General features: G+C 40.3%; 2 protein-coding genes across 6 annotated transcripts in view; one reads left to right on the top strand and one right to left on the bottom strand.

Annotated features, from left to right (window-relative positions):
- Positions 1 to 19,221, top strand: part of NOSTRIN (nitric oxide synthase trafficking) — a 63,601-nt gene extending 44,380 nt beyond the window's left edge. For 2 of the 3 annotated variants that reach the window (XM_007965262.3, XM_007965261.3), the window contains 8 exons: positions 5,325 to 5,423; positions 5,520 to 5,645; positions 9,603 to 9,711; positions 10,930 to 11,018; positions 13,789 to 13,914; positions 15,432 to 15,546; positions 16,579 to 16,668; positions 19,000 to 19,221. In XM_007965262.3, coding sequence (XP_007963453.3) covers positions 5,325 to 5,423; positions 5,520 to 5,645; positions 9,603 to 9,711; positions 10,930 to 11,018; positions 13,789 to 13,914; positions 15,432 to 15,546; positions 16,579 to 16,668; positions 19,000 to 19,136 — 891 coding nt within the window. In that variant the 3' untranslated portion in view covers positions 19,137 to 19,221. The remainder of the gene's footprint in view (positions 1 to 5,324; positions 5,424 to 5,519; positions 5,646 to 9,602; positions 9,712 to 10,929; positions 11,019 to 13,788; positions 13,915 to 15,431; positions 15,547 to 16,578; positions 16,669 to 18,999) is intronic. The other variant, XM_007965263.3, reaches the window with a different exon arrangement.
- Positions 12,389 to 22,123, bottom strand: part of SPC25 (SPC25 component of NDC80 kinetochore complex) — a 36,914-nt gene continuing 27,179 nt past the window's right edge. For 2 of the 3 annotated variants that reach the window (XM_073019791.1, XM_073019786.1), the window contains one exon: positions 12,389 to 12,630. In XM_073019791.1, the coding sequence (XP_072875892.1) occupies positions 12,614 to 12,630 (17 nt within the window). In that variant the 3' untranslated portion in view covers positions 12,389 to 12,613. Of the gene's footprint in view, positions 12,631 to 16,097; positions 19,563 to 22,123 lie in introns of those variants that run through there. The other variant, XM_073019790.1, reaches the window with a different exon arrangement.

Below are 22,123 nucleotides of genomic sequence, written 5' to 3' on the forward strand. Positions count from 1 at the left end.
TTGTTACCAGATGGTAACAAGGTATACATTCATTTACATTTCAAAAGGCATCTTTCAACTTCAGCTCTCAAAATATTTAAGACCTAGTTTAGTTTCCTTCTTTCTTTCCTTCCTTCTTTCTTTCTTTCTTCTTCTTTTTTCTTTTTTTATCCAAGTCACATGGAATATCTACCCATCATAATGTCCTTGAGAAAGAGCATTTTCTTTCTCCCCTTTGTATCCTGGATTTTTGCTACCGCTATGCTGGAGGCCACCAGTGTTTCAGTCCTTCTCCTTTTTAGCTCATACAGCTTCTCTTACCCCACCTTCCTCTGAGTTCTCTCCTGCCACCTGAGAGCCAGCTCAAGCCCATTAGACAAAACGTGTGATGACTTCTGTCAAGTCACTCTTGCTTCACTTGAACCCTCAATAATGATGCCCTTAGTTGGTATTTCCTGGGCTTGTGTATACTCAGTCTATACCAGCAGGTCATTGACTCACATATTACTCTATGTATGCCATATTTTGCGTATGTTTATGACATTCAAGAGTCAAATGTTAGATTCATGAATCATATAACAAGAACAGGCTGAATTGACTCAAAGAGAAATTTTATTATAAGTGTGAGCAATGGAAATGGGACAGTTAGGGTCTCTCAGTTTCATTTTTTCTCCATTTTCATCATTCTTCTATAAAAATTGAATGTAAGAATTCATTTTAGGGTCCTACGAAGTCTTCTTCTTTCTTTTTACTCTACAGGTTGGATTTACAAATTCTTTCAGAAAATGTTCATTGAACTACATTCAAGGCAGTGTACTAGATACTATGAGAAATATTGTAAAGCCTCAACGGTGACCATAAGTAATGAAACCAGTTCCACAAACCACATGTCAAAATTAGTCTTATTACTTCACAATCATACTATGTTCTAGCCACATCCTACCCTCCAAGAAGAAACAATTCAGATGATAGAAATAATCTATACTTTTCACAATAATAGCCATACTACCAAGAATTACAAAGAATCAAATGCTTGGAACTGAAGTACTCACTCAAGGAAGTATTTTAAAAAGCCATTTGCGATATGTGTCAAGAGCCTTAAAAATATTCCCTTTCTCAACCAGTGTTCCTCCTCTAAATCCCAGAACACAGAAAATGATTCGAGTGGCTGTTTTCTCAGTTCTCCCAAGGATGGCACTTGAGTAGTCCCACTCTAGATGAGAGGAATAACAACTCGTTACATACAATGGACGCCTCAGGACAGTAGGGCTTCATTCTTTCCTAGGACTCTGTTGAAAAAGGTAATTTCCTTTCTATAAATCTGTCTTGAGGAAGTAGCTGACAAACCAGACACAGATTTCTATTTGAAACAAAAGTAAAAGTCAGGAAACATTGCAAATGTCCAACATTAAAGGGATGACTGAATGAATCACCACACGGCTGCAAAATGGACAATTATGAAATAATTAAAGTGGTATTTTCAGAGACTAATGACACGGGAAACTGTTCACATGTATGGTTAAGTGGAAAAACCAGAATTTCAAATTTGAATAATTTGATAGATAACTGGAAGATAAAATCGTACATATACACATACCTAGACTGAAATATATCAATATGTTAATAACAGTCACCTCTGGGTGGAAGAATTATGATTTTAAAATGTATTTTTTGTGGGCCTTTGTGGCCCTAGGACAATGTCTCAGAGCACCTGGGGTGCTTGTTAGAAGTCAGATTCCTGAGCACTTCCCTAGACCTGGGAGCCTCTAAATCAATCAGAGCCTCTGAATGATTATAAAGAGGGGTCTAGGTATTCTAAACTTTGAGAGATCCTGCTCTAGAAAGAGCATATTTCTTTTATCTGTTCTATGACAGCCATTTAAATGAATACAAAATCCCTTTGACCTCTTCCTGTAGTACCAGCCCAAAGGCTAGGACAGCGAGAACTGGAAGGAACGGATGAAGAACATAAATTGTCATGATGCTTGGGTCTCAGACAGGCTCTAAATCTGCTGAAATCTGAATCTTTCTGGATAACTCCTTGACCACACTTTCTTCATATGTACTATTGTGGAACTTCAAGAGGACAGTTTGAGGTCCTCCAGAGTATCTTGCTTCTCTACCACTTATTTTATGTAAAAAGAACAAGATAATAGAAAGCAACAAATCATTAAATGAGATATTGATCTCTCCTTTGCACAGTGGAATTTATTTCCTCCTCTTTTTATGAACAAACATAGATCATTTTAATGATTTCCCTGAAATGTAATTAGAATTTGTTAAGCATTACCATGTCACTAAGGGACACTGGTTATTCTAGTCTCAGATTGATGCTAGTGGTTCAGCACTTGTCAAAGTAAAGAAACACCTGTCCACTAGGGATGCAATATGTTCTAAAACGTGGCTTTTACTTTCTCTTGTCTTTGCACATAGGCTAAAACAGAAGAGCTGCTTTCTAGATCTTTTTCTATAGGGTAAGGACTTCTTTTTGAAGATTGTCACATAGGAGATCCAAACAACTGACCAGAATTTGTTTTACATATTTCTTATGAGGCATATCTATTCTGCCCTTTAAGAAGCAAAACATTTGATAGGCTGGTCTGTGTCTTTAATCCTTTGTCTGGGAGGCAGAAGGGCAGACAGCCACATTCAAATGACTGGTGCCTCCAATTTTGTGAAAGCCTCAGGGGACTGCCAGCATAAACAAATCCATTTGACTCCCATTGACGTATGAAAATTGGGCAGCTTCAGAGGCAACTAAGAAGACTGCCATGGGGGCAAGGTTCCAGGCTTCCAATCCAAATGTCAGGACACTTGGTACAAAATCTAAAGTTGCATGTGATTGGCACAGATGTTCATAGTTACTGCCTGAACCTGTTACTACTTTCATTTACAAGCAGTGTTCAAATGACTATATACCAAAAATCAAAATGTGGTATATACATACCATGGAATATTATTCAGCCAAAAAGGAAGGGAATTCTGGCACATCCTACAACATGGATGAACCTTGCAGACATTATGCTAAGTGAAATAGCCAGATGCAAAAGAACAAGTAGTGTATGATTCCTCTTGTAAGAGGTACCAAGAGAAGTTAAATTCATAGAGACAGAAGGTAGAATGGTGGTTGCCAGAGTAGGCAAAGTGTAGGAAATAAGAAGTTGTTTCATGGGTACAGTTTACTTTTGCAAGATGAAAAAAGTTCTAGAGATGAATTATGGTGATGGTTGCACAATAATGTGAATGCACTTAATGACACTGAAATAGATGCCTAAGGTGGATAAAATGGCATGTCATATTATGTAAATTTTACCATAATTAAAAGTATAAAGAAATTTAAAATAATTTTAATCACCATATACCATAAATGAATTAACAACACAGGGATATAGAAGAATACCATACTGGATCAGGCCAGTGGGCTCCTGTAGGAATGCCAAAAGGTGAGCAAGGAGAACCCAGTGATCTTTGTGACTCTCCATTCTCACCTCTTGCACTGCCAAGGGCCTTGAGACATACCCATCTTTCTTCTTCCCTATGGTCGTGTTACCCACCAATTTGCCTAACGCCTTGTTCATGAAAGATGATTGCTGGTGATCTCTGTGGGATGGAGTTGGGATGGTGGTTATGAGAGCAACCGAGCTGGCCTTCTCTGGATGAAAGGATGAATGTCCAGGCCTTGTTTGTTTTTTCTCTTTCTTTTCTTTTCTTTTTTTTTTTTTTTTTTTTTGAGATGGAGTCTCACTTTGTTGCCCAGGCTGGAGTGCAGTGGCATGATCTCAGCTCACTGCAACCTCCACCTCCCAGGTCCAAGGGATTTTCCTGCCTCAGCCTCCCGAGTAGCTGGGACGACAAGCATGTGCCACTACACATGGCTAATTTTTGTATTTTTAGTAGAGATGGGGTTTCGCCATGTTGGGCAGGCTGGCCTTGAACTCCTGACCTCGGGTGGTCCATCCGCCTCGGCCTCCCAAAGTACTGAGATTACAGGCATGCGCTACTGCGCCTAGCCAGGCCTTGTTTTTACACATGCATACACACACAAAGATGGGAAGAATTTTGTCTTGGACACCTGCCATCGCCATTAAAACCCAGACTCCCCTGGGCACATACCCAGCAGCCTTATGCTGCCCCCACATGGCCTTGGAATCTCCCTTGGTACTCTGCCTGACCCGGTCTTCTATAACAATGCTTAGTTGCTAAACCTTTCTGCCCTCTCTAAAAACCACCAGTCAGCAACTCAATTGGCAGGGATCTAATAAGTAACATTTTAAAATGTGTGTGTGTGTATATATATATATATATATTTTTTTTTTTTTTTTTTTTAAATTTAATTTAATTTTTTTTGAGACAGAGTTTCACTCTTCTCGCCCAGGCTGGAGTGCGATGGCGTGATCTCGGCTCACTGCAATCTCCACCTCCTGGGTTCAAGCGATTCTCCTGCCTCAGCCTCCTGAGTAGCTAGGATTATAGGCGCACGCCACCACACCTGGCTAATTTTTATATTTTTAGTAGAGATAAGGTTTCACCATGTTGGCTGGGCTGGTCTCAAACTCCTGACCTCAGGTGATCCTCCCACCTTGGTGTCCCAAAATGCTGGAATTACAGGCGTGAGCCACTGCGCCCGGCCTCTAAAATGTTAATAGCTAACAAGGCAAATGTGATTCCCCTCACTTTGTTATTTACCCTTCCTACCTAAAAGTTGTAAGTCTAATAATGAAACTTCTATCATCTCACACAAAATAAAGAGGCTATGTGCCTACCTGCAAACAGTGGACTCTGACTCCCAGGCCTAATTTTAGATAGAATTATGAATTGGTCAGACTTTGGGATTATTCTCTTGTCAAATAATCTCTTTATACAGAGAATTTGTGACTTATTCTCTTCCCTGCAGAGACTAACAGAATGCCTGGAATGTACTATAAACAATTCTAAAACTATTGAGTGTCTCAATGCATTTCCAAGACATGGATATGGGCTTTCCGGGGCTTCTCCTCTGGAATTCTCCTCTGGAATTCATAGATGTGTGTCAAATGCTTCCATTTCTTCTTTTCTCCCTCTTCCTTGTAAACTTAGGTAACCCACAGCATCTGCCTATATCCCTTTTGGGTCAAAAGAGCCTGGGGAAAGTGTGTGGGTTAAATCACTCTTAAAGGAGTAATTTAAGATACCAAGACACAGTTCTCTCCTGGAAATCTCCCTCCACTGTGGTTTGGATATGACATAGTCAAGAGGCTAATCATGAGACTTTGTTCAGTCTGTCTTCAGGTGTGTCAGTATTTGATAAGTGGCTTCCGTTTTACGTAACAACCGGCTGATCTTACCCCAATTTTCATTCTTTTCAGAGCATTCTGGAGCTGGAGAAGGAAAGAATTCAACTTTTATGCAATAACTTAAACCAGTACAGCCAACATATTTCTCTTTTTGGCCAAACCCTGACCACAGTGAGTAGAGATGATCTCTCCATTTCTGGTATGCCTGGTAAGAAGGGGCAGAAACCTTTCTTCGACAACCTTATTCTGCTCCCCTTGGCATTGCAGTGCCACACGCAGATTCACTGTGCCATCAGCAAGATTGACATTGAAAAAGATATCCAGGCTCTAATGGAAGAAACTGCAATTTTATCTACAGAAAACAAATCTGAGTTCCTGTTAACAGATTACTTTGTAAGTATGAAATGGAAAAAAATAAGTTACATTAATGAAGAATCTTAGGTACTGAGGGAATTATATGGAAAAAATTGAAAGCAAATATCATGTTTTATAAATGAAAATGATTTCTCATAGCCCATATAAATAAAAACACCCAGCGTTCTAGTTTACAAACTGGGCAATGGAAACATGTCTTTGGTATTTTCTAGAAGGAAAGAAAGTCAAGCAGGGTTTTAAACAGAATCTTCATATTCGGTCTTCTATAAAAGTATCGCCAGGTAGATATGTTTCAATGACCTATAATTAATCACTGTATATCACGTGGTGCTTAAATTCATTGTCTGCACAAATTGCTGTGCGACAAATCACCACCCCCCCCACCACCTCCCCCTGCCAAAATAATGGCTTAAAACAAACATGTATTATCTCATAGTTTGTGGGTCAAGAATTCAGTTGTCTTAGCCAGGTGTCTCTGAGCCTCTCCCAAGGCTGCAATCAAGGTGTCAGGCTGGGCTGCAGACACCTCCAGGCTCTTCCTGCAGAAGACTCACTTCCAAGCTGACTCACAGGGCTGTTGGCAGGCCTCCGGTGCTCACTGCTGTTGGTTGGAGATACCATTTTCTTGCCACGTGGGTCTCTCCATGTCTCAGCCTGCTCCCCGCAGAATAAGTGATAGAGCCAGAGTGCCCAATAAATTATAATCTTTTGTGAGCTAATCTCAGAAGTGACATCTCATAATATTCTATTTGCTAGAAGCAAGTCAATAAGTGCAGCCCATACTCAAAGGTGAGTGTGAGCGGAGATCACCCAAAAGCATGGGTTCTAGGAAGTGGGAGTCACTGTCAGTATTTTTCATGGTCCCTTCCCTTGAAAACCTTGGACCGGATTACCGGAGGCTTATTTTGAAGGCATTTGAGTGATTCTACTGCGGGTGTTTTGGCTGAAAACTGGTCAGCGTCCCTCGTGAGAGCCTAAGCGTGTTGCCTCTTTGCAATCTTGGGCAAATTATTTGTCCTTCTGGGTCAAGCCTCAAAGATTTTGGCCTCTGCTCCCCTCTTGATATTCTTAATTGTAGTGTTCTAGGAACTGATTATTAATTACCAAAATCTGCAGAAAGAATTCCTGATAGCGTTTCCCTGGGTCCTCTGCCATATTTTGTTCAGGATTTCATGCTCCAGATTAGGGGTGTCACTCTTCTCTGATACGGAGAACAAGCCCACTGATTATGTTCTCCATAGGGTTAGAAGTACAGCCAAAGCTGACCTTCCTAGACCTCTGATCAGGCAACAAGAGATGAGGGTAGAAGGGAGAGGCGGTTTAGATCAGGCACAGCAGTAAATCCTGACTGCCTTTCCCTTTCCCCACCCTTCAGAGAGCAGCAAATGACCAGCTACTTTTTATTGAGTCTTTTTTTTCCTACCCTGGCAAAGGAGAAATATATTAGCAATATCAATGTCTGTTCAATGCAGAAACAAGGTAGAAATGGAAGTGGAAATGATTTGATTACATTGGGAAAGCTCTTTTTTCTTCCAAATAATGTAGGCAGGGCCTGAGATGGAAAAATGTACAATAAAATAAATCTACTATTTTCTTACAAAGAATAATAAAAATGCCCCTATCAAATAACTTGTCAGTAAAATGAAGATTATTCTCCTTGAAAATTTGACTAGGGTTCTACCAAAGTGTAAGGAGGCAGCCATGATGACTTCTCATTTATTGGCATGTTCAGAGAAATTTTTGGTTTCTATAAAACTTCACTGTATCAGAACTCACAACCATGTATCTGTCGTCCAAGAGAAAGGACTGTGTCTCAAAATGAGTGAATAGTATTTTCTTGACATCTTTAAGGCAAAGTACCCCAGTGTCTGACTTTATAGTCATTGTAAGTGTAGGTTGGTTTTTATCCAGTGTTACGAAATTTACATGGACCAGGGACAACAAAGAGACCAATCTGAGTGCAACACTTGGAGGGCTGGTGACCTGGTGAAAATACTTGTAAGGTTACCATAAATGCCGTTCAAAAGATTGTATCTGTAATTTTATATGCCTCCTCCAGTACTGACCTTCTTCCTAACAAATCTTTAGAAGAGAAGGACAAATGTGAGAGTTAAACGATGGCAATATACCCCATCCTGAAACTGACCCAGGAACAATCTATCCCTGGAAATACATGTTTAAGCAAAAGATGTCCCCAAACAAACCAAGGGAAGCCTTGGACTGGTACGGGAGCTATGTGATGACTAACATTCCTTCAACAGGGAAGGACTAATGGTTTTAGTTAGGCATCTTAGCAGTTCAGTAAGAGTTTACTAGGGGATGTGATGTCAGCTTGCGCCTCAGCTGTAGGCTGATATGTGAAAGGGTGGTAGAGAATTTGGGGTCAGCTTGGGCCTTCTTTTATTTATCTGTGTCACGGGTAAAATGAGGAAAATAAAACCAACCATTGAGTTGTAGGAGTTGCATATAATAAATAAATAAAGACACTTTTATTTATTTCTTTATTTATTTTGAGATGGAGTCTCGCTCTGTGGCCCAGGTTGGAGTGCAGTGGCACAATGTCAGTTCACTGCAACCTCTGCTCCTGGGTTCAAGTGATTCTCCGGCCCCAGCCTCCCAAGTAGCTGTGATTACAGGTGCATACCACCACACCCAGCTAATTTTTTGTATTTTTAGTAGACACAGGGTTTCACCATGTGTTGGCCAGGCTGGTCTCGAACTCCTGACCTCAAGCAATCCACCCACCTTGGCCTCCCAAAGTGCTGGGATTACGGGTGGGAACCACCGCACCTGGCCTAGAATATAAAGAAACTTTTGTAATGTGCAATGCAAAATATGTAAATAAAATATTTTTATCTGTATATGTTTTTATAGAGGCTATTCCCTTTGCTCTAAATCCTCACACTTCTTGTTTGTGAAGCTCCATCTAAAGGTAATCTCTCAGCCGGGATCCTAATTTTTCTCCTTCCTTGTCAGAGAAGCCCGGCATCCTCCCCTCCCACCTTGAGTCATTAGTTTCCCCTCTTTCTCCATGGGTTTCTGTCCCTCTGCCACTCATGTTTAGCAACCTCCTCACTCCAACCCTACCATCCTATTCTTTTTATTCAATCCTTGAAATAATGCACGTGAAAGCTCAGATATCATGAATGATTCCTCATAGCCTATGTGATAAAATTCCTACATCAGCCTTAAAATCTAGTCTTAACTCCCTGAACAATTTTTTCTTCCACTATTTTTTTGCTCATGCAACAGGTGTCTTTATTGTTCCTGACACATTTCCCACAGTCCTCCCTCAGCCCTTTGCTCCCGCCATTTCTCCTGTCTGGAGTGCCCTTTGCCATCTTTCCTTGACTAGACAGTTAACGTCTTCTTGCCTCCTTGAAGCCATCAGCTGCCTCCACTTGTGGTGTCTGTACCATTCGTGAGTGCATGTGGTCTTGTATTGCTAGTTTCTTTCATGTTATGCTTCAAGGCCTAACTAAATCATAAACCCATTCTGGGCAGAGCATATGTGTTTTAGCTCACATCTTCCCAGTACTGAGCCAACACAGAACTCAGTCAAAATGTCTTCCACTCCTGAGGCAGTCATAGCCCGAAGCACATACATGATATTACATTTGGGCCATTAAAGGACTCTAACTTGAACAAAGGTAAATAAGGAAGCAGTAAGTATACAACAAATAGATTTATCAAGAAAATGAAATAACTGTAGCAAGGGTCCATCCTCAAAGAATAATTTGCTGTATTAAAAAGTGCTCGGCCATGTGACTTACAAGTTGTGAACAAGGAGGTATTTTCTTATTCATCAGGTCTAGAACAGGTAGAACGATGTATGTAAAACTAAAGATTATCCTGCTTAAAAAAATTTTTTTTGTAAAGTTAAAATTAAATGCAGCCAGTGGAAGTCTCAGTATGGACAGGGAATAGCAACTCTTACTTCTTCCCCTTGTTAGACATCCTTCTTTTTTCCTAAAGGAAGAAGATCCTAACAGTGCAATGGATAAAGAGAGACGAAAGTCTTTAATAAAACCAAAATTATTGAGACTGCAGAGAGACATTGAAAAAGCCTCAAAAGACAAGGAAGGTGTGTAACCATCTCTTCGAATGGCCAGAAAAGGGACCATATTATGCTCAGAGGTTTCATTCAGAGTTAGGATTAATCTGCTTTTGCTATTTGGCAGGGGTCATCTCATTTAAAGAACCATATATCAAACCTAAATTGTGTGAATAAAAAAAAAAAAAAGAAGAAAGCAGAAAAAAAAAAAAAGGAAAATCACATTTTGGTCTATTTATGAAACCTATATAAGTATTATACTACTATTTTCAGAAATGTAGCATTTTAACTGTGTTTCTGAAGTTGGCTAGAATGAGAAATAATGTTTGGTTTAGAACATGGTAAACCAACTGTGCACAAGAGTTTTGGAGGATTTTTTTGGTTTGTGTCTTTTGACTTTTGAAACAATGTAAAAATCATTCAAATTAAATTCTGTACGTAGAAGTATTAGAATGTGAAGCAGCTCTAAAGCAACATGGATGACAAAAATGACTCCACATTCGTGGATCTGATGTCTACACAGTAGCTTGTTTTATATGGATCACAATTACTCATTGCAATGGAATACTAGAGAGCAAATTCAAGATAGAAAATATTTAGTGATGTGAATACCATAATGAGGAAGAAGCCAACATTGTGTAAATGTTAGCAATCGCTAGAATGGGTCAACTGAAAGAAATTCAAAATCTCATCTGGAAACATAACAATCAAGATGCTTTAAGCACCAGCATTTCTCAAATTTCATTAAGTGAAGAGAAAGGTAAACGAACAGTTCATTTATCATTCAGTCAGATTTATTAAGAACTACCTGCAGAGACTCCCTCAGCCATTTAAGAAATCCTACTGGTGGCTGGGTGCTGTGGCTCATGCCTATAATCCTAACACTTTGGGAAGCCAAGGCGGGTGGATCACAAGGTCAGGTGTTGGAGACCAGCTTGGCCAACATGATGAAACTGTGTCTCTACTAAAAGAACAAAAATTAGCTGGATGTGGTGGCACACACCTGTAATTCCAGCTACTCAAGAGGCTGAGGGAGGAGAACTGCTTGAACCTGGGAGGTAGAGGTTGCAGTGAGCCAAGATCATGCCACTGCACTCTAGCTTGGGTGACAGAGCAAGACTCCGTCTTAAAAAAAAAAAAAAAAAATCACTGGTATCACTTCTAGGCTCCCTTTGAGAGTGACTGACTCCCAGCTGTGTCCCACTGAGACAGTGTGAAAGGTGACTGAGAACATTATTTCATTTTCAGGCCTGGAACGAATGCTTAAAACATACTCCAGCAACTCCTCCTTCTCTGATGCAAAGAGCCAGAAAGACACAGCAGCGTTAATGGATGAGGTAAATGTTTGCAGAGTGCAGTTTCCTAGATTTAGTGATGAAAGGGTTATTTTTAGAATACTTGTTTCTGGTCCGCTTGGCCTTGTTTGCCTTTCTTTCCTTTCTCATGACATAGAACAATCTAGTGGGAGAGCTTATAGGGTCAGCTTCATAAGTCATTTGAGGGATCTGGAAAAATCCAACTACCTAGAAATGTTTGCTTTGGTGTCCTAGGAAAAGAAGTGTGTCTAAAATAGTACTCTCCAAAACAGTCATTCTTTAAGGGCCTAGAAAACATGTGCACTTTAACCCAGTTAAGAAAAGTGACAGGAAATACAGGATCTGCATTCAGAAAGGCCTGTATTTAGATTTAGCTCTGCTGTTTACAGGGACCTGGGGCAACTTTAGTGTTCTCATCTGCAAAATGGGGATATTGGTACTAACCTCATGGGGTTTTTATGAGGGTGAAATATTATTTAGTAAATGCTAGCACAATGCTCACAGGAGGAGCTCAAAAACTAGTAATTTTTATTAAGATGGTATTTTCCATTCATCCCTCTGCTGATCTGTTATCGGAGAATAACAGGAGAAAGGAAAGGCGTGGCTGCACAGAGGGAAGAGGGCTGTCTGGGGTGTGAGGCAAAATCTTGGGAAACCAGGAGCAACTTTGGAGGCGAAGTTCTTTGAGGGTGGAAATTGGGGTGGGGAGATGGTAGAAGAGGCAGGGAGGTGGGCCTCCTGGCCTTTGTGCTGAGTGTGTGAACTCTAGCCCCAAAGACATTTGTGGGGACTGATGGACATTTTGGCCACTTCAGAGGAACCCACATGAAAGGGGTAGTTAACAAAAAGCTGATGAATTTTACATAGGAATAAAAATGAACAGATATATAGCACCAGTGTGCAACATATGGGTTTCTGCTGTGATTAGAGATCAGGAGTGGACTGGGGTTAATCTGAGAATCATTTAAGGAGATAAATTTTTTAGCAATGTTTTGAAGGATACAGGAATCTGGGTGTTTTCTTTTTCTTGCTTATAGCCTAACTTTCTTGTGAATGTAGGTACCTGATAATTGTACCCAGATTGGCAATTTCAATAGTTCTTTGGTGAAAGAAGACAGATGCAGTGAGGTATCGCTGACCTAGTGTTTAGATAGGCTTTCTTGAGTAGGGTGCTGTTGCAGAGACAAGCCTGACACTTCTTAGGAAAAGAAAGGCCTGCATTGTGTGCACTTGGGAACAGAGGTCTAACATACCTGCAATGACCTGTGGCTACAATTTTTATGAAATTATAAAACAGACTGTAGGACATTTTCTGTGACCGCACAAACTGTTAACTATTCAATGCAAATAACATGTGCCAAAATAAAGTCATAAAGAGCATTTCATGATGCCATTTGGTTATACATTTATTCCTTTGGCTGTCCTTGCACAGAATGTTGTCATTGTCATTACCAGCATACGTGTATTAGGGTCATCTGGGTCCTCTTGCCTGAAGCACACAGTGGAGGACAAAAGGAGGGAGAGGATCTGACCCCGGAACTTCTGGTGTTTATGATCTGGTGAAGGAGCAACTGTGAACCTTTAAGTGATGACTGCCAAATATCTGCATGATTTCATTACGCATGCTCTGCATCTGGGTAGACAGAAACCAGTGATACTGGTAGATTTTGTGTCACGCAGGGAAGGTTTCTAGGATGAGGAAACTTTTATTTAAATTCTTCCTTATTTCATTGTATCTTGGTCCTTGAAGTACCATATTTGAATCCAGAATGTTCACAAGCAATGTCATAGGAGAAATTGTTGAGAAAATTGGAGGCATTTAGATTAAATACTGTCTTTAGATACCAGAAAGAGGGCCACATACAGGAGGAACTAGATGTGCTCTATGAGACTATCAAGTGAAGGTCTAAATAGAAGGCCTGGGGGAGCTTTTAGTTTTGTCTTGGGTAAACCTGCCCCACAATGCAGTAGATTCCTCCAACACTTAGAGACTTTCTCCATCAATTGGATGTCTTCTGTCCATGGCTGTGACACCCTGGCAGGGATATTAGGGTTAAGGAATTCCCATGCTGGAGGTGTGAGGGAGAGAGGGATAATGGTGATGAGGAGGCTGGATAAGCAGAACCCTTCCAATGCTTAGATGCTGTTATTTAATTCACCTTGGCTGGACCCAGCCTGACAAGGTAATTATAAAGTTTCTAGATCAAGGTCAAATCAAGAACAGACAGAGACTAGGAGTGTATCTTTAGCTTGACTTAGTATTTTTATACTCAAATACCCTAGAATATTGTTCCCAGTTTCCAGAAGTATTCCTGTAAACTTTGTGGGTAATATGAGACTTCACCTTCTTGAAGAACAAACGAAGCTCACATTCAATTTCATTTGATTCTATTGATGTTAACTCAATTCTGTTCACAAGATTGAGCACTGATGGCTCACTTTCTTCACAGACCACCAAAAATCTACCTTCTCTAATCAACACTTATTCCCTTTCTCATCCCTCAGCAGAAAATTGAGTAAAAGCTCTTCATTGCCATCAAATACTATTACCAAGGTTTCCTGTTTACCCCAGAGTACAGAGTGAGACACACTCAACAACTAAAACCACCCTCTATACTGCTTAAAGAGTTTATTCCCCCATTTTTTTTCCTTCGGCATTTTCTATGAATATCTGTATGAGTTAAATGCATACTTTTCTAACCTGTTATTTTGAAAGTTATTCTGACATTCCTGTACAGTTGTGCCTCATTTACTAGAAATTTGCTCACATGGCCAAATGACGTATCCACAGAACAATTTGAAACTAGACCTTTTGGAAGCGAACTCCTACAAACTGTCATCAGTGTTAGCAGAACTTGAGCAAAGACCTCAACCCAGCCATCCTTGCAGTAACTCCATCTTCAGGTGGAGGGAAAAGGTAACATTCAAGGAGACTGGTTGTAATTTCTTGATTGGGCCTGCTGGGTGGAGTGGCTTAAAGTAGCATCAGGGCAAAAAAGGTGTTAGGAATTCTTTTTTTTTTTTTTTTTTTTTTTTTTGAGATGGAGTCTCGCTCTGTCACCCAGGCTGGAGTGCAGTGGCGCGATCTCGGCTCACTGCAAGCTCCGCCTCCCGGGTTCACGCCATTCTCCTGCCTCAGTCTCCGAGTAGCTGGGACTACAGGCGCCCGCCACCTCGCCCGGCTAATTTTTTGTATTTTTAGTAGAGACGGGGTTTCACTGTGTTAGCCAGGATGGTCTCGATCTCCCGACCTCGTGATCCACCCGCCTCGGCCTCCCAAAGTGCTGGGATTACAGGCGTGAGCCACCGCACCCGGCCAGGTGTTAGGAATTCTATGTGATATTAATATTCATACACTTAATAAGATAAATGTTTTTATTTCTTTTGAGCACAACAAGAGCTAGACACAACCGAATATACTGTGTACACCAAACTTCTATGAGGAGCTAAAAAACACTTTCAATGTCTTCTGGCTCATCAAACCTGAATTTTATCCTTTGGATGTGCTTTTACAGTAAAATTTCTATTAAATTTAAATTTTAATATTCATACAGACCTAAATTATAAGATTTTGTGGTATGTATTAGTCTCATCTGTTTAACATGGTGCCTAATGCAGATAATGCATCAGTACAGCTCTGAAATTCACATACACCTATTTTCCTAGTGCTGCACTCCAGGAGTGGATGAGCAGGTGAACGTACATGGTAGCTATTGCTTGTGGTTACTGATCAGAAGGGGGAGCCGTAATCATCTTGTGAAGGGACGGTTTTCTAAGAGGCTCAAGAGCTCAAAAACAATCTCAGTCATTTAGAGGGTTGTGATCATTTCACTTGCATTAAGCCAACTAAAGTTGTATTTGTAAAAGTAATGTTATAAATGTTACTATTTGACCTAGACACACAGGTTAGAATTGGAAACACAGGCTATAAAGTACAGTAATTGTTTAATTTTGAAAATATTAAGGCTTCAACTCAAAACTGAAACACAGTAGGGCTTAGAAATCTATTGAATTATTTATACTCCTCAGTTTAAAAACTTCCAGTCCAGGCGCAGTGGCTCATGCCTATAATCCCAGAATTTTAGGAGGCCGAGGTAGGCAGATCACCTGAGGTCAGGAGTTCCAGACCAGCCTGGCTGACATGGTGAAACCTGTCTCTGTTAAAAATACAAAAATTAGTCAGGCATGGTGGTGGGCACATGTAATCCCAGCTACCAGGGAGGCTGAGGCAGGAGAATCACTTGAACCCAGGTGGTGGAGGTTGTAGTGAGCTGAGATCATGCCACTGCACTCCAGCCTGGGTGACAGGGCAAGACTCTGTCTAAAAAAAAAAAAAAAAAAAAACTTGAGGAAAACAGCTACAGAAGAGTTAATTTTCATGAATGTTTATGATAATCGTGTTATAAAATATGACTTTTTATACCATTTGAACAGGAGCATACTCATAGCTATGTGAAAATATCTCGGCCTTTTTTAATGAAGAGATTAGAGAATATTGTGAGCAAAGCATCTTCTGGTGGGCAGAGCAATCCAAGTTCTTCAACTCCAGGTAATCCCATGCCCACAGTCTTTTTGGCCTGGGTCCTACTGGCAGGGCACATTGCTACATTTAAACTTTATTTTCAGAGCCACTTTGACCTGTATCTGTTTAAGGAAATTTATATTTCCATCAGGACTGATTAATTTGTTAGACTCTGTAGCTTTATGTAAAAATGGGAGAAGTTAAGAAGAGTAGAGGGTTGGGAAAGTATTTTATAATATGAGAAGTTGCCTCAGATAGCAGATGGCTGGCATCCACCTTATTCAAATGGCCTGTTATTTGCCATCCACATAATCACACTTAAACCATTGTGAGGAGCTTTGTTACTCTGTCTCCCTAGCCTCCTCCAAACTCCCATCAGAAGCCTGTCCTCTCTGCGAGACACATAGTGATCCAGGTGGTTTGCCAGGGCTTGGTCTCATGGCCTACAAACCCCCGTTAGCAGTCATCTGACTTCAGTCATTCGTGCACCCACACACCACACTGCTCTTCATCTTTCAGCATACACACACACGTCACTGTCCCTGCATGTTCAAGTATAATTACCATAATCTTGACTATCTAGTTTTTTAAATTAGAAATTGGTTAAAAAAAAAAAAAAAAAGAACTTCAGTAAAACCAGGACATTATGGTTCACACGATGTATTAAGGAGTCACCGCTGCATTGTTTGAGAAACAGTTCCATACACAGCTAGGGATGATAACATGCACATGCCCCAAATATCCCCTATTTATACCTGAATGGCAAAACTGGTGAATGTTTTCCAAAACATGCATGCAATGTTTTTCTCTAGACTTACTATTTCATGTATTATAATATGGTTTTTGATTATATAACATATGCAGTCCATACATATAGAAAGTGCATCATAAATAGTTTTTGAATCAAGGAATGAAATTATGTAAAATCACAAACTTTCCCTTTGAGAAAAATTTAATATATTGAAACTCTGCACCACACTGTTAAATAACCAAAGAGCTTCAGCTCATATTCATTTGCCTGCTAACACAGCATAGTAATTACAGCTTAATCTATTTCAGTCCCTGGTGCAGCCCAGCTCAGCAGCAGACTTTGCAAGGCCTTATATTCTTTTCAAGCCAGGCAAGATGATGAGTTGAATTTGGAAAAGGGTAAGAATCATTCTCAAATATTTTAATTGCCTTCCCATATTGAGATTCTTAGCATGAATAAAACCCTGTCTTAGTGTGGCAGCCTTAAGAGTTACTACCATGTCAAATCAGTTCACCCTTCTTGAAAGATAAGCACATCTAAAACAAAAGCTCGCATAATGATAATAGCTAACACTTATTCTGTTTTCTATGTGCCAGACATTGTTGCAGGCATATTGTCCAATTTAATATTAATGAAACCCTTGGAGGGTTTTATTGGTTATTCCCATTTCATAGCAGAGGAGACTGACACTCAGAAAGGTTAGGTGCTTTGGCTAATGCCACAGGCTGTGGCAGCGCAGGATTTGAACTTGGAAACACAGCCATACTCCTAATCACAATGCACACTGGGGTAGAATGTCAGTAATGGAAAGTGATTAGAGATGTACCCCACCTTTTTATTTTTTAGAAGCTAGACATGCAGGAATGTGAAGTGACTTCCTCTCTCAACTTAGTGAAAGTGCAAATTCTAGAACCTGGGTCAGTTGACTCCCAGCTTAGTGCTGGTCTCACTTCTCAGAAAAGCTTTTTATGTCCAGTCTAAAGAGTAAGACCCCCTTCTTTGTGTCACAGAGTTTTACTTAACATGGAAAGGTGTTATATAGTGGCTTTATAATATAAACCACAACATTATTAAAGAAAAAAGTCTCCAGCCTCAACCTTCATTATGTGTCCAGTTAGAAACCACGTTTGGATGTTAGTGCTAAGACAGAGATCTGGAAACGGAAGGGTTAGTGAGAAAGAGTAACGTTGTGGGAGAAAGTATATTATCCAAAATAAGAACACAGCTCCCAGAGCCAGTGGAAAATCAAGATACATTTTGTAGCCAAATGACAAGGACACTGCACATTTGCTATTTATTGGGTATTTCCTTTGCAGCATTTGCCAGTCATCTCTCCCCAGGCAAAAACTTTTCTTCCTATGTGAATAAAAGACATACTTCCCAGATGCCACCTAGAACCCATGGATGCTGCATTTGAGTTACATCATTCACAATAAATTGATTATCTTGTTTTCAGTTCTCTGCTGGTGGCAAAGCCTGCTTACACTTTATATTCTAAGTAGTTTCTTTCAATGAAACACGACATTGGAGGCTTAGGAAAGCTGGCAATACAATTTGAAATCATTTGTTGGAATTCTTGTTAATAGATTATGTCAATTTACTGACCTGAGAGAACCCATTAAAGGCAGAACTTAGAGACTGAGAATGATCTCCTTTAAGAATAGTGGTTTATGACTAAGAAAAGACAGAAAAGGAGTTAATAGTCTCCTTTGTCTTAGAAAGAGAATTGCTGAGTAAGAGTGAAGGGAAGACTGAAAAATCACCTCAGAATGACGCTAAAGAAAAAGAAGCTCTTGGATCCTGAAGGGGGCAGATCTTTCTACTTTTATGACAAGAGCCATGTTTCTTGTCCAATTTGCTATGGAATTCTCTTTATTTGAATCACTGCTTTAAAAAATATTGTCTCCAAATTGATGTTGTATTAAAGTTGGCTAAGTTGTTGAACGGGGAGTTACATTTCTATGCAAAGTTGTGAGTTAAGCTTTTGGACTATGAAATCAGGTATAATGCAGAGGCATTGTCTTGATCTTAGGAAAACACTGTTGGTGAGACATACTTATAGCAGCCAACATGCCAAAGTATCATAAACACCAGCATGTGAAACCCTCAAAGTATGGACACCAAGAAAGACTTTGGTGACAATCCATCAGCTACATAGAACGTGAGCCAGGCAGCATAAGGATATATGACCCACGGTGAGTTTTTTTTTTGAGACAGAGTCTCACTGTGTCACCCAGGCTGCAGTACAGTGGTGTGATATTGGCTCACTGCAACCTCCACTTCCCGGGTTCAAGTGGTTCTCCTGCCTCAGCCTCCTGGGTAGCTGGGACTACAGGCGTGTGCCACCACATCCAGCTAATTTTTGTATTTTTAGTAGAGATGGGGTTTCACCATGTTGGTCAGGCTGGTCTCGAACTCCTGACCTTGTGATCTGCCCGCCTTGCCCTCCAAAGTGCTGGGATTACAGGTGTGAGCCACCACACCTGGCCAATCCTGTTTTTAAGCAATTATTTTATCTCAGTTGTTCATTATCTTACTCTTTTTAGTATCCTCTGGATTATGCCTGCTTTATACACAGGTGTTTGATACATTTGGCTTCATCTGAATCAAGTGCAGAAAATGACACTACCAAGTAACTCCTTGAAGCAGAACCTCCTTAAAACTCTTATCAATCGGGCTGAGACATGTGTTCATATTGCAGAGACCCATTTGTCTGTGTATTTTCCCAGGTGACATTGTGATTATACACGAGAAAAAAGAAGAAGGATGGTGGTTTGGATCTTTGAATGGGAAAAAAGGCCATTTTCCTGCCGCTTATGTGGAGGAGTTACCTTCAAATGCTGGCAACACAGCTACAAAGGCATAAAACAAGACTCTGAACATACTACCGTCACACTCTGTAACCAACAATACAATGTGGTTCAAATAAGAATAAAGTGCTATTATCTTTACAGGTTTTTCTTTTGAAATGGATGGAGTTTTACCTGCATGTCACAGCACTTTGCATTCATGATTATTAGCTTGAAACAGTCAGCTAAAAGATGGATGGGTGGAGAGAGACAAGGAAGAGGCTCCTTGGTTCCTAGAGTTTCCGAATTCTAGGAGACCCTAGAGATGATCCAGTATAACCCCTGGTGTCACAGGAAGAGACTGAGTCCAAGGTGGGTTCAGCTGCTTGCCTGAAGTCACAGAGTTATCTGGTAGACAACAGCAGTGAGGACTTAGATGTCTTTTTCCTCTGGATTTGGGTGGCAACAGAGCACAGCAGGCCTATGAGGGGGTCAAGCAGAGCCTGGGAAATGAGGAATACAGATCAATTCCAAGCAGAGAGACAGGCAATCAAAACACCAATGAGATCAACCCAAATTAGGGGATGGTAGGATAAAAGATCCAAAGAAAGGGTGGTAGACAAAGGTCCAGCTCCCAGGCTGAGGGCCTCCGGGCAGAATGCAGTTTCATCCTAAGCCAATGATCTTCTGAGGCAGTTGCTTCATATATACCCCCTGCCCACCACCACAGCTGCTCTTAGAGTGAGGTCAAGTGTGAGCCAGAGATGGCTAGAGATGTGAGAACAAGAGCAAATTGGACAGGAAAGGGCTAGGAGGGAGATAGTGCCCCAAATTTCATGCCTTCTTGCCCATCTGGAAACCTCATTTACCAATTCAGAAATAAGGAATTCTGTACTTCCCAACTAAGTCATTATGGAAGGAATATCCTAAGCAGCTTCCTAATGGAAGGACTTTAAATGATAGTGGATTTCTAGTTTGAATGGAAAGTTCAGGAAACCAATCTTCACTATCAAAATGGAATACTTAGGGTGAAGAAAATTTATGGTACTTCCTCAAATGACCCATCATGGGCAAAGGTTGGGAATGAGAGAGGCTAGGCCCCGAAACTACTTCCAAGGGGAACAGTTGAGAGTGAAGAGAAATGTTACAGCAGCTTCTTTCAGAAAATGACGTAAGTTGGCCTGGAGATCACACACTCCATTGATTGGAAGCTCATGGTCTTCATGAAACTGCTGGGTATGTTTTTACTCTTGTGCCAAATAGGCTATCCTTTAGAACTTCAATACAGGCATTAAAGGAGTAATTAAAATCCATCCCATTACTCTCCTGCCCCTGACCTCTTTTTTTAAAAAATTCGTCAAATTTTATACTTTCAAGAAGAAATTTTTCAAACTGAGGACTATATTTTGCAAGTCTGTACCATTACACTCCTATAGCGGAATATAAGTAACACAATAGATATTTAGATACAGATATTAGAGCGGAAGGAGCACAAGTAAAATTTGTTATGTGAGACGTAACTTACAGCCCAGAACAGCTCAGAAGTTTTAATGCCATCCTTAATGGTGTCTTAATGAAGGCTTTCTGCAAGTAGAAAGTTGGCTAGATAATAGGCCATTAGACCATGAGCAGAGATTTTAAATTTCTATTTCCTTTTCATCTTACTTCTTTCTATTAAGCCTTGATGGATAAAAAATTATGTAGCAATTGACTGCAGCCTACACCAGACCATTTTCTGTGGAGAAAATCATCATAATTGTAGTTGGACCCTAAAACTCTTTGAAAGTAATTTTCAAAGAAAGACATCTTTTTTTCTTCATAAATCAGTTGTGTTTTATGAAAACATAAATGGTTCCCCTGTTTTGGAATGTTGCTGCAAATTATTTTTGCATCTGACATATAACTTTTAAGCTTCAAAGAAATACTATAAACTAGATGAAATACAAATATAATTGGATATAGCAGACTTGTTGAGTATCTTTTTAGTAAAGCAAGAACTTTCTGATTAGCTAGATGGGGATGATACTCCAGAAAGATTTAGTGCATATTGTGGTGAACATTAATTATGGGCTGAAGTCTCCTATATAGAATAACTTTAATGTTAGTGCTTTAAAACTATTAAATGGACTTTCATAATTACACTCCACTAAGTTTTGTATGTCAGGAAGTTTTTAGTACCATTGACAACCTGAGATATAGGCCGCAGAGGCCGATATTGAGCACATTGATGTTACTCTATTTTATCTCCTTTCTGGTAGAGGAAAAGCTGACATATCCATCATGCTATCAACCAGAAAGATTTACTAATTTCATTTTTCTGCATTTTCACTTACCCATAATAATTAATATTCCTAATGACAAGGCATTTTAATCACTTAAAGTGCCTTATGATTCATCAAAAATGTAATATTCCGTTTGGGGGTAAATGTTATTGTATAGTATTATAAAACTTTAACTGATCAATAATTTGAACACAGTTTAATTTTGTTCTCCCCCAAGATAAAACCCGTCCCCTCCCAAAGCCTTGACGGCCTTGAGGGGTAATCAGCCTGGCTGGGAGAAAGAGAAGTGGGTTAGATCAAATAGCGGCACACCCTAGTGTCCTCTGCAATCTCATACAGGAAGATGGGCTTAGGGTTGCGGGGCATGAAAAGGTGGGATTCGGACTGGGCATGAGAAGGCAGGACTCAGACTTGGGTCAGAGAGTGGGGACACAACAGAGACGAGCAGAAACCTTTTGCAGAGAGAATGCAGCTACCTGGATAGAGCTGAAGATGATGGATGAGGGGAATGTCAAAGGTCCCAGGATGCTGTGATCCAGCATGGAGGATCTGGATCCCTGGACATTCAGCTGAGCAGCAATGGAGACAGGAGTGAGAAAACCAGTGAGCTAGAGAATCCAGGTTGTGTTTATACAAATAGGAGGTCAGTTCCGGGAAAGTAATGGGAAGTATGGGTGCTTGAGATCAGGGAAATCCTGCTGAAGGGGCAGAGCCCTAGGGATACTAACTGGGTCAGGGGGTCAGAGGAATAGGAGGAAAGCAGCTTTGCTCTGTGGTTGGAG

This window comes from Chlorocebus sabaeus, chromosome 10 (genome assembly GCF_047675955.1).
Source record: "Chlorocebus sabaeus isolate Y175 chromosome 10, mChlSab1.0.hap1, whole genome shotgun sequence".
In the NCBI taxonomy this organism is placed as follows: domain Eukaryota; kingdom Metazoa; phylum Chordata; class Mammalia; order Primates; family Cercopithecidae; genus Chlorocebus; species Chlorocebus sabaeus.